The sequence below is a fragment of the Hippichthys cyanospilos genome, chromosome 19 (genome assembly GCF_059441005.1).
Source record: "Hippichthys cyanospilos isolate Australia breed blue-spotted pipefish chromosome 19, RoL_Hcya_1.0, whole genome shotgun sequence".
NCBI lineage: Eukaryota > Metazoa > Chordata > Actinopteri > Syngnathiformes > Syngnathidae > Hippichthys > Hippichthys cyanospilos.
Window position 1 is genome coordinate 5,210,161 of NC_142387.1, and position 13,258 is coordinate 5,223,418.

The 13,258-nt window shown below is 36.2% G+C and overlaps 1 protein-coding gene across 1 annotated transcript in view; it reads left to right on the forward strand.

Moving 5' to 3' along the window:
* The window catches only part of mtrr (5-methyltetrahydrofolate-homocysteine methyltransferase reductase), a 40,058-nt gene extending 30,563 nt beyond the window's left edge, over positions 1 to 9,495 (forward strand). The window contains exons 14-15 of the mRNA XM_088402418.1: positions 4,894 to 5,073; positions 8,379 to 9,495. Of these exons, the coding sequence (XP_088258544.1) occupies positions 4,894 to 5,073; positions 8,379 to 8,523 (325 nt within the window). The 3' untranslated portion in view covers positions 8,524 to 9,495. The remainder of the gene's footprint in view (positions 1 to 4,893; positions 5,074 to 8,378) is intronic.
* Positions 9,496 to 13,258: the final 3,763 nt, after the last annotated feature.

Sequence of the window (13,258 nt, forward strand, 5' to 3'; positions counted from 1 at the left end):
TTTTATCCTCCTCTTCCACATTGCTGAGACATGCATTATAGGTTCGTTAAGAACTCTAAATTGTGCAAAGCTATGAATGCATTTTTGCTAGTACATTAACCAAATGTTACAACCACCAGTTAAAAAAACAAAACATCAGTTTTCCCTTTTTACTGTGGCACATTTTGCTTGTTTTTTTTTTCCCCTCTCATGTCTACAACTGGTTATTCGCTTAGTATCAATGTTTGCTCAGCACTGGTGCACTGATCAAGCTGTTCTACAGAAATAATAGTGCGCATGGCTTAGTGGCATTAATACGAATAGATCACAAGCCGTGTGATATGATCATCTTTGTTTTCCTGTCTGTTCAGTCAATATCACCAAACAGCGAAGTAGTGTTTGCCCACTGTGTGGACCTCCCTGAAGAACACCATCGTTGTTTACCAAAGCTGTCAGTCCGTGCTAAGTGATACACCCATGACTTGTAGTCAATTTAAAAGGTTACTAGAATAAGAACAACCAACTTTGAATGCATAACTCACTATATTTTGTATTTATTTATTTGTTTTTTTTGGATGTCAGATTAACAGATTTTTGCCAATCAATTAAATACATAGTTGAATTGTAATTTTAATCTTAATTTTTACTCTCTGACTAGGATTTCTGTATGCTGATTAGAGCAGTTTATACATCAGGCTTCTTGAGCTTGGGTTGTTGAAGTTTGGAAAAGACACGGTCAATCACACTGTGAAGTGGGCACTGATTAGTTGTCAATGTGTTTGGCATAACCTCATGGGCTCCTATTGTGTGGGAGGGCAAGTTCATGAGAAAGACGTGAAAATGGAAGAGCACGTACAAGTTGTTGGTCTAATGAATGGTAAATTTAACTTTCCCGCCAAAAAAGCCCCAAGATAAAAATGAAGTAACATGCATTTTTTGTAAGAAAGAGATTCACTTACTGCATAAGCAATTTGTTTAGCCTACTACATCAATGCAAAGCACCCAGCTGCGATTGCAGCTGCAGCTTGTCATAGCAAAAAAAAATAAAAAATAAAATAAACTAAAAAAACTAATGTAGTGAGCCATAGCAAAGCTTTTTGCCAAACCAAACTTGAGAACACCCTGCATTTGAAGATATGTGTGATGGACTGGATTAATGTTATTGTTTAATTTGGCGAGGAAATAAATAAATAAACACCATCAGCTCCAACAAGTTTGCAGCACTTGGTATAATTCTCAAAAAGCAGAAGGTAAATGATTACAACATGTTAAAGACAGTTAAATACTTAAATAAATGACTGAGACCAGTTTTATGTTATTGTATATCAATCTTTTAAACTGCCACAAAACATGATGTATCTAAATGGAAGGAAAAAAAACTAACTCTGGTTGAGGGTTTTTTCCAGAAATGTCTTCACCTGGAAAATAATTCCACGATCATCAACCCCAATTGTTTTGTGTGATTTTTTTTTCTAGTTTTTTTTTTTTTTTTTCTGAGACCAGACAGTTAATTTTTTCCAAACCCAATGTTTTTGCTATCTCTCCTTTCTTTTGATTTTTCATCTTAATGATACTCGGATGCTAGACGGCAAATGAAAATAGCAGACTTGAAATGAATTCTGAACCTTTTAGCTGTTCATTGTAAATGGTATAAAGAGGGAACAAACATTGAACATCTTAGAAGCAAAACTGTCTTAATAGTTGTGTATATTTGGCCCCTTAAAAAGGTGGGAAACACATTTACAAGTGTTGTAAGTCCTATAGCTGATTGGGTTGTAAAAACAAATTAAAGCTCAAAGTCTGTAATTCAATCACATAGTTTCATTAGTGTTGGTATTTAAAGACAAAATGATGAGAATTGTCAATATATATTTATAGACCTGTGGGTTTTTTCTGTTCTTAATAAATTCGGGGTTGCATGCATATTATTTTTAAATTTTCTTCACTGTTGGAGTCAAATTAATCTCTGATTACACACAACGCCATTTCAAAATGCATTTGCCAGCTGTCAGGTACCATTAAACTGATTGTAAGCGTGCGGGGAAAAAAAAAGTCATATTTTGAGGCTAAATGGTCAAAAATCCGATTTTTATTGGAACGTACAAGTGCCAACTATTTTCTTCCTCTTGTAAGTGATAATAAACTCAACCCTAAGATTTAAGATACATCTTTTAAGTCAATTAAAAAAAAAATTAGGGTCTCCAAGCATGGTTTGTTAAAATTAAGATATGCTTTATTTTGAATGGCATGTGGACAGGATAACCTGATCAACAAAATTCATAAGAGATAATTAAGCATATAAGGCAGGGGTCGCCAACGTGGTGCCCGTGGGCACTGGGTTGCCCTCGAGTATCACATGAGTAGCCTGCAGACCTGTTCTGCAAATAGTTTACAGGTGATAGAACATTGTGATTTTCTAGGAATTTATGCATATATGACATATACATTACATGTTATACTTGATTTACATATTTACTAAAGCTGTTTCATAATTATTGTGAGAAATCAATAACATGATCAGGGTCTTTGTATAAACTGGTAGCCCTTCGTATTACTTAGTGCCAGACAAGTAGCTCTCGGTTTCAAAAAGGTTGGTGACCCCTGATATAAGGTTTCGGTAAAGATTTATGTTTAACAAATAATGACAACATTATTACTTGCATACAACTGCTGTAACTGGACAATGTCCAGAGAGGTGAAAAGTTCAAATAATCGACAAATATCAAACTTTAGGCCAATTACATTATATTGATGTTCAAAGGGCCACGATTGGCCGATTTAATAATCTGCCATTCGATTAATCCGTCGGATTTACGCTTATAGGTGAACAAAATACCCAGGTTGAAAGCCGTAGTTTTACGTGCTGAGCTCAACTCTTGTCATGATACATAAAGATGAGGTTATGGGAACTAAGCATGGCAACCTTGAGCCTGCCAAGTCTAAACATACATTTGTCAGCTTTTGCAGACAGAGATTTGTGCTCACTTTACAGCTATGTTCCTGGTCAGAATTAAATTGGAGTGGTAAACACGACACAACTGAAAAGATTAATCTTTTCCTCATAGTATTGTATGTTTTAAATAAGTCCTCTGTGTACCTGAGGCATACACCTTGACTCACCATCTCAGCGTGAGAGTGTTTTTGCTCATCTTCCTCCTCAGGCCCTGTAGATAGTGTGGCCAATGAGAAGAGTTGGCAAGCTCACCTCACCCAGTAGGGAGCAACGGTACGCCCAACAGCAGGATTGATTAGAAAAATGTGTTTAGAACAGCGCCTCGACCTTTCTGCTTTTCTTGTTAAGCAAAATAAATTAGCTGTCTGGCACAGCTTTTCTTGGACCTTCTGCTCATCACTGTTGTTTTTCTATTGAGCCTGACAGTTGTTTTTGTTCTTTGCAAATGTTTGGTGAAGAGATCAGCACTGAATATCTTAAGGGAATGTTGGAGGTGTTGGTATGTGGTGTCACGAGGCCATTGCTCTGCATATCCAGGTTTAGTCTTTCCCAGGAGGATGGAAAACCTCAAGATTTTGCCAGAAGGTTCTTGGAAAAGGAATACAAGTTCTGACATTACAGGCATCTAATACTGTACAGTGGTTCTCAACCTTTTTTCAATGAGGTGTGTTACTCCACTGTGAATTTTATTTTCAGCCAAATACCCTCCAAAGCATGTTTTTGCTGGATGAACATAAATGACTTAAAACAAGGTGCTCCCACCCATGTCTAATTTATTCAAATCTTAAAGATATATGTGGTGGTATAATTTATTCAGCAACACCAGAAGATAGCTCGTGTAACATTGTCTGCTTTATTTCTGGCTTGTTGTATGCAAAATTGCGTCACTAATGGCAATGTTCATCCTTAAAAAAAAACATACATTTTTCAAAGGAATCACTAACACAACTTAACAATAAGTTGCTTCATGTTCCAATTAATTTGCTCTTATTTGAAAAAACTTCTACGTTAAATTCAATACTGTACCTGCAGAACCAACTGGATGAGGCTTCAGCTATCATTAGGGGTACTTTACCCCCCACTTTAGAGTATGTGAATTCACAGTGCTTGTAGATGAATGTGAACCCGGAAAAAAAAGAAAAAAATATATATACTGGAAAGCTTTACTGTATTGTGGTGATATGCTGTGACGGTTTCTTGCATGCCAGACAGACAAGGTAACTATAAATGCCACAGGCCCTCCTCGGACATGGAACTACTGCAGTACTATTATATTAGTATTATTTACTGATGTCTTAAATGATTAAACCTTGTACACTTTACAGTAAGTGAACAGTTGCCCTTTCCTTTGAAGTCTCGCGCAGCTGCGGTCATATTAGCAGCGGCCTGGACGCTGATTTAAAGTCAGATCTGTGCATGATCAAACATAATAACACTGGAGAGTTTACACTTGAAATACCAGTTTATTATAAAAGAAATCTAGGGAAGACTTTTCAAACAGTCTGGTGAACCTCGCCTTTGCTCCTCTCTGTCTGCTGACAACAACGTGTGCTGGGGTGCTTTTAATGGGTTACACGGCACGTCCCTGTGGAATTGCAATCTACTCCCGCCCCATCTCCTGCTTTTACACCCACAGGGACATGCTGTGTTAGTCATCAAACGCACCCACAGCAAAGTCATACACGTTGTCGAGGCAGAAACACAATGGAGCAGACGTTCATCAGACCGTTGGAAATCTCTTACTTAGATTTCTTTTTAAATAAAATGTTTTTTCAAGTGTAAACTCTCCATTATTATCATGTTTGATTATGTATGGATTTGACTTTATTTCAACGTCCAGGCCGCTGCTAGGTTAAATCATTTAGGATTGAAGCAAATATGTCTACTGCAGTAATATTTGTCTTAAAAAATTCCTTCCTTCTTATTCATTCATAAACTAATTGTACCTCCCCCCTTCCCAGAGAGGAGCTTGAAAGCTTTGTCTCCAAGGGCACCTTGAACCACCTCAAGGTGTGTTTCTCCAGAGACATCCACACAGAGTCTGGAGAACCTCCAAGATATGTCCAACACAACCTGCTACTCCACAGCCACAGGATCGTCAACATCTTGCTCAAACACAATGGGTGCCTCTATGTTTGTGGGTAAGCCTGCCTTTAAAAAAAAAAAAATAATAAATAGTGTTACATCACGACATTATATAGTAGGACCGAAAATTTCTTAACATGAAGTACAATTTAGATTCAGAGTGGAACTCCACTCCAGGCCCTTATTGATTACTTCATTAGGAAGTGCACTGAAACTTTCTGTTTGTTAAATAATGTCAATATAACCTCACCTGTCTTTAATCGTAATAATGATAAAAATGATCAACCCACAATGTCCATTATGCATTGAACCTTGAGCTCCTTTGTGACATGAAATCATATTCTCTATAAAGAACTCTTATTTAAATCGAATGACACAGAACGATCATGGAATTTTAAATTTGGCTTTTTAGTTTTTGAAAAAATTCACTCCGGGTCATTCATTGGCAAATTAAAAGGGGCGAGTTACCTTTCTTGTCTGACTCACAATAACTAAAGCAACTCTGCATATAATGTCCTCATATCTTATTTTAATACACTTCGATTACAATTCAAACTTTTTGGCTGTTGGGAAATGAAAGTCTCAACCTTTAAAAGGGTTGTTTTTTGTATTAACTAATTTTTCTCAATCACTCAAAACTAACAACCCTCACCCTCTACACGCCTGATTTCAACATAACAAGTCACATATACTCTTTAAAAAGTACTTTTTATATACATATCCTGGAGCAGATCTGGTGTCAGATCAGAATAACATCAGATCTTTACGCAAAAAGATGGTATATGAAGTTTGTAATTTTTTTTTTAGTCATTTAATATTTTTACATTCTCTTATTAAATTTCGACATATATATTGTTTAATATATTGCTTTAACTCTTTTTGAGCACAGCCATTGATTCACATCTTTTCAGTTCCATTTGATAGTTGTTCCATAAATTGACACCTTGAACAGATACACAGATTTGTCAAAAAAAACAACAACAAAAAAAAACCCAGGAGTGTGCCATCAATTTGCCTAAAATACAACGAGAATGATGTGGGACAAAAATGACACCAAAAATGGTCAAAATACTGCACACGGGTTATGATACTGAGAGGAAAAAGATATTCACAATGGTTTTGAATAATTTAAGTACAAGTAATTTATTACTGGGGGTTTAAACCTGCCTTGATTAGAGTGGAAATATAGATTTTTTTTTTTTATCCATTGCACACTGATTAAGATTAATAAAAGAGGGCCGTGCACATGCATGATGAATAAATCGCTTGATAAATCTCCTGCGAAGAATGCAAATGCACACTGTTGCATTGTTGTGAACCAACGAAAAGGTTTCATGTACTTTTTCCTTGGCTACAATAATAAAGCGGTTTAAATATTAATTTCTGCATACGTACACGTTTATACACTTCCCATATATTTGTTTCTGCCTGAAGTTTCAGGAAGACAATGAATGATGCATAACAATGAGCCACGCCAACAGTTTTATAGCTCCAAGTCCCATGATTTATCGAGAGGGTCTCACTTTTTTATCACTGCTGGGCTACCTGCTTCTCCTAAATGATCTTTGAAACATCCGGACTAAATTCATTAAAATAAATCCCACTTCTACGTCAACAGAATGATTAATCTCTCCCAAAACGCTGCAATTGCAAGATATAGGCCCTGTCAGAATTCTAGATTTATGGCAATTGTCATTCACTGCGGACACCCACATACAGAGAATGGAACTTTTCAGATGCAATGTTGCTGATTTATCTAGGGTTGGAACGAGACCTTGAGTACCTTCGAGTACCTCAGTACAAAAAATGTTCCACGCATTTTTTTCTTGCTCGGGTTACCGGTTACCGGCAGTTATTAGTGTACACTTTAAAAAAAAATTAAAAAAAATCTGATGGCAGCAACAATTGTTAATGCTCTGCGTGACAGTAAAACACGCCAAAAAAGCATCAGCAAGCAGCACTGACTCCTTATAGGCTGGCGAGAGTTGTCTCATGATTTTTCAAAGGCAGTTAAACAGATGTAAATGACTCATTTGACACTGTTTATGTTCCGACTGATAACCTTTTAACAAAGCAGGCTTACTCAGCTGGCATATTAGTCGCTTAGACCAACATTTATGGGGGAGAGAATTGTCTAAAAGCTCATGTTTCTGGATGAAAAAAAAGCACAATTTAACTTTAAGTAAAAAAGAAATGAATAAAACCATCAAAACTTGGTCATTTTGTTTGGTCATTCAAATTGGTCATTCGTAATTAAATTAAAATGGGTTATTTGCTCTAAAAATGTGTTATAAAAAAATATTTTCATCTGAATACTTGATATTCGATTCAATTTTTTTGCAGGATATCCAAATACAGTGGACCCACGGTTTACGACGTCCCTGGCTTGCATTTTTTCGCCTTATGATGTCTACCGCTGCGTTTTTTTGGTCCCCTCTTTACTCGTCTTTTCGCGTTACAACAAAAACTCCTCCTCAAACATGTCGGTCAGTGTGCGCTCATAAGTCTAGACATGCGTCACCGCTTATGTCACTAGAATGCCAGTCTGCTATTGGTCGGCATCATGCCTCCCTAAGATACTGGTCTGCTATTGGTCGGCATCACAGAAGCGCTAAGATGCTGGTCTGCTTTTGGTCGGCGTCACGGTTTCCAAAATGGGGTAACGTTAAATTTTTGTTCGCCTGTGAGTGCTTACAAAAACGTATTTACAGTATAGTGCATTTTAGTGCTTAGTTCAAACTGGAATCAGCCATGGGTCCCAAGATTGCTAGTGATGTTAAAAAGAGAAGTGAGAAGATGATTTATATGGAAACGAAGCTGGAGATATTCAAGAAATCCGAAGAAGGATAAACTAGGCTAGGCTACCCTCACTATGGAATATGGCCATAACAAGCTGTCACGGCGCTCAAAGGTAAATAAAGCCTTTCTATATTTTTTATTCATGATGTTATTTAACATAGGATTAGATTGCCTGCCATACGGCAAATTTTCTGTACGATCCCAACTGCGGAGCGGATTAATCTCGTAAACCGGGGTCCACTGTACCAAAATTACTAGATATGCACAGCCCTAGACTTAACTCAAAAGGATAAAGGTAAATGAAAAATGTATATTGTGCAATGTGGTATAAAATTAGCTAATAAATATAGCAGGTTAACAGTGCGATAATGAAAAAATGTCTTAGCAAGGTATAAAACCATTTTATATCATTTTTAACATTTTTTTTAACCTTTGGGAGCAAAAAACAATCCCTGCAAGTTCCTTGCAAGATGTTCCCTTGAGCTATGTGTTTGACACCACACTCTGACACCTGCAAATTTTCCCTCTTCCTATCTCTTCCTATTTCTTCCAAATTCAACAGGGATGCAAAGAACATGGCCAAAGACGTAAACGACACCCTTACGGAGATGATCAAGCGTGAACTCCAGGTGGACCAACTGGACGCCATGAAGCAACTGGCTGGTCTGAGAGAGGAGAAACGTTACTTGCAGGATATCTGGGGATGAAGAGAAGACTTATTTGTTTAAAACATGATCCAAAATTCAACATTCTGTGGCTGCTGATGACCGCAACGGAATGTTCACCGCATTGCTTCGGATAAGATGTCCACCGTGCTGACCTGAGAACATGCCGGTTTGCCATCATTTCATGCTTTTCTTGTTGAGCAAAAGTGACCTTGGCGAGACCAATAATGCTCCTTATTGGTTCTCGCGGTGTGAAAGTGCTTTTATCCTTGACAAGCCCTCCGTGTTTGTTCTGCCAGGAAAAGCATTTAAGTCTGCTTTGATGGAGGGATTTCAATGAGACTGAAACTGGGATATGGCTCCTCCCTAGATAAACAACAAAGTCATTTACACACACAGATATGAAAGGGTTGTGCAGGGTTTAGACAGAATTTTTTAGTATTATGGAATTTTCTTTGAATGTGCAAAACCTACTGCCAACTTAATACAGCACATTTGTAAAGAACCTCTGAAGGCCACACATCAATACCTCCACACAAAACACCTTTTCTTTTATGCTGATTTATAATGTGCATACAACCACATTTTTATGGAGATAAGTTTCAGGGCCACAGCTAACAATTATTTCAATAATCAGTTAACCTGTCCATTGATCAATGTATCAGATTTTACAAATAAAAATTTAGATTTCACTTGATCAAACTTGAGACATCATTTTAAATTTGTAGTGCAAAAACAGAAGTGTTTTTTGTTTTGAGTCAACAAAAACATTAAAACAAAATCTTACATGGAGGACAGCAGAAATTGGATATTTACTTGTGAGAGACTGAATTTGAGTATTTGGACAACTTTTATTTTCGAAACTTAACCGTAATTCCCCAAATAAAAGATGCACCCTTAATTTTGGGGTCAAATTCTGGTATTTTTTGTGTTACCGTGTACTGTAAAAGACACTTTGGCAACAATGTTAAAACTATAGCAAAACACAATAAATCTCATCTTTTGTAAACTTCATATTTTCCTGTGTTCATAGCCTTAAGTGATATATTTCTTGCCCCTTATTTTAAGTACGTTTTTCTTATTATGTTGGTCTAAATATTTTCCACAGGGTTAAAAAAAAAATAAAAATATTTAAACATACGTTTGGGATAATTCCACAATTAAAAACGAATGAAAAAGAAAATTGAGATTTTATTATTTGGCCATATATCCTAGTCCTAGTTGTTGATTAATGTATTGATTGTTGCAACTCTATTGTTTTCTTTATATCAAAAGGATAACATTTGAGAAAAAACAAATTTACACGGCTTGTTTCTTTCTTTTTTTCTTTTCTTCTTTTTTTGTCTTGATGCAGTGTAATGTGAAGTTCAGAGTGAGAATGAAGAGGGCATAAATAACCATCGTAAAGCTCAGCCCTGAGCCCTGAGTGTAATCCATCGGACTTGACTTTGTTTGGGCCTGCCTGCATGCACAATGTTATTTTAGACTCCTCCAAATGTTACCCCAGCCGGGCTACGATGTCAAACACAAACACTGCCTGTTGTGTCGTGGTGGTCAAAAAATATAAAATTAAAAAAAAAAAGACTGAAAAAAACCACCATTGTCTCCTCTTTTACCTGTTTGTGGTGTAAATATTCCTTGTCAATTATTCAAACATCTTCATTACTCTTTCACGGCTGAAGGAGACAGCTCAAGCTTGTCTTTTCCATTTCATAATACGTCAAAGTCCGTCGACGGCACTTGACAAAAGTGCATTTTTGTGATAATCTGTGCAAATGCTCTAAAACAAATGCATTCTATATCGAATTAGAGGTGTGTGTGTCGAAAAAAAATTGTATAAATATACCTAAAACTCCATCAACGTAACAACAAAAAAAGCAATGTAAATAAACTTTCAACAACTGTTAACTACTTTTTACAGTGTTTATATAAATCACAGGTTAGTCTACTGAAAAAGATATCATTTTACTATCTTTTTTTACTTTTACTGAAAAAGATATCATTTTACTATCTTAGAAGGACTGAATTAAGAAAATATGCACACTAACTGCAGCCTTTTAACTCATTTGTAGCCAGGCCATTTAAAAGAGATCTTTGACGTCTATACCGTCAATGGCAGTGAATGAAAATATACAAGTTGCTCATTTGAAAGTTGAAGGTGCCTTTGGTTAGAGAATGAAAGCGTCGGCTAATTGAAGTCTTTTTGTGGTGGTGCTTCTTAGCGTGCCACAGAGCCCTAGAGAGAGGCTTCCTCAGAATTAAATCTTCTAACAGCGGTCGCTTTATTTCTTGTTATGAAGGGAGGGTAGAGGGGAAAAACATGTTTACAATCTTCCACTGCCTGCACTGTTGATGACACACCATTTAATTTGTTCTTAAGCCGGGTAAACAAAACTGTCACTGTCTTAAAAAAAATCACCTCTGACTGTGTCTAATTTGGTGTAATACCATATTGTCAAATGGAGCAAAAAAAAACAAAACTGCACAGCTGTTATCAGTCACTACTTTACCTTTACTCATCGACTTCATCATCTTGAAAGTGTGACTCCAACAAGTGTGATTTCTGCCGCTCATGTCACGCTATCCTGCTCCCACTAAGGACTGAGGCAAGTTTTAGGTTACGGCGTCATAATTAAAAAGGTCCGCCGTGTCGATATTGTCCTGCGGCGAAAGGACGGCAACAGTTTGGAATAAATCAGAGCTTGTTGGAGGTCAGTGCGACCGGAGAGCAGTAACACCGCAGTGATAGATGTGCCTTGTTAAAAATGGCTAAATGAAGCAGAAAGATGTGTGCTATCGTTAATGACTCTTATTAGGAAAGTGTTGAATGAGACTAGTGGAGAGGTGCACTTCATGTCAATGAACAGCGCAAGACCCGATTGACACCACCGGGTCTCTGGGTGCCCAAAGTACTACATGTACTGATGAGGTTAGGAGTCTAATCAGCAGGGTGACACAATGCGCACTTCATTTGGTTTTGCTATGTGGGAGTGCTTCTAATGTATAGTTTTAGCAGTAAAACAGGAAGGAACCATTTATATATCGTATCTAATGTAATCTGTTTATACCTGCAAAATAAAAATATACAATAATAATATATATATTACATTTTATTTTTTTGCATTTTTATCACCTGCAAATGTTTCTTTTCATCAATCCAATATTAACATCACACGAAGACAACCCAAAGATAAATTTAAATTCAGATTTTGACTTGGCCGCTGCAAACCCTTTGTTTTGTTTATATTGACCCATTCTGAAGTGTATTTTCCAATTCTCTTGCTGTATGATCCAAGAGCACTTGAGTTTGAGGGCACAATTTATGGCTGGATGTTCTTCTTCTTGATCTTCTGGTAAACAGCAGAATGCATTTTTTCCTCCATCACAGCAAGTTGTCTTGGTCCTGAAGAAGCAAACCAGCCCCAGATTATCACTTTTCCTCCTCCATGCTTTACTGCTGGCATTGGGTTTTGTAATGGGTCCTTTTATTTGGAGTCATTACATAGGTTTGTACTTTTCCCCCCTTAAAATTGTCATTTAGAAATAGCATCTTATTTACCCTTCAATTGTCTCTGTGTGATATCAATATTGGTTTGATGTCTTTGTGAGTGATAAATATACAAAAAATGCAGAAATTAAGTCGGAGGCAAATATTCATTCATGGCACTGCATGCATGCAGCAGTGATCATACTGAAAATATTTTTTCATATTTACACCTTATCATATGTCGAGACAAATCAAAAAGTTAGAACCCTTGCTGTGCAGTTTAACACCTCAACAAAATAAAAATGTAATATTGTAAACAAAAAAAATAACAATTTATAAATGTAACCAAATGTATGAACAAAAATGACCGACAAACGAATACAGTAATTGAAAAGAAACAATGTTTGAAATAAAAACTAATAAAGAAAAAATTATTATTTAACAAAAACAAATTAAAAAAATGTAGGAATTAAAAACATTTATAATGAACAATAAAACAATGAAAATAATCCATATAGTAAATGTGAAGACATAGTACAAGAAAAAAATAAAAGCAGTGAAAAGAAACCTCTACTACCTGATCTTCACTTATTTTTTGGAATGCATCCACAACCATAAAGGAGAGAACACTGTACCCTATATTTCGAACAATAAGGCTCACGCAAAAATAAGTCAAATTTAATTAAACTTTATCTGACATCCGTACATCAGGCGCACATGATTATTTGTATAAGGCGTGGTGTTGATTTTTGAGAAAATGAAAGGATTTAATGTGCACCAGGTAAATAAAAAAATACACTAACTAATAACGGAATTAATTGTGATATGCAAGCCAGTCCCGAATAATGTCACATATCAGATAGCTGGTTCATAAGCACTCAAGTGCCAGGCCTCAAATGCTTGAATGTAACTGAGGGTTGAAATGGGAAAATTTACAGACTGACTGAGCAAAAACAGTTCAGTGCTGCTTTGAAATCAATCTTAACCAAGCAATTTCCAGAACACCGACACCAAAAAGGTCAGTCTTTATTTAACTGCTTTTTCAGTGATAGTTTTTTTCACATCATAAATATTTACCTTGGTCATTGAATATCTAGAGGTAAGATATTCTGATTTAAAAAGTAGCTTTTTTCAAAAATCTCATTCCATTTTTTTTCATTATGAATGGTGTAGTTGAACCATATTTTCTACTTTCGGAAGATACTCATTGCCCTCAAATAAGAGATATGTGACCAAGAGAAAATGAGAAAATACTTTTTTTATATCACCAAAACAGATTAAGAACTCAAA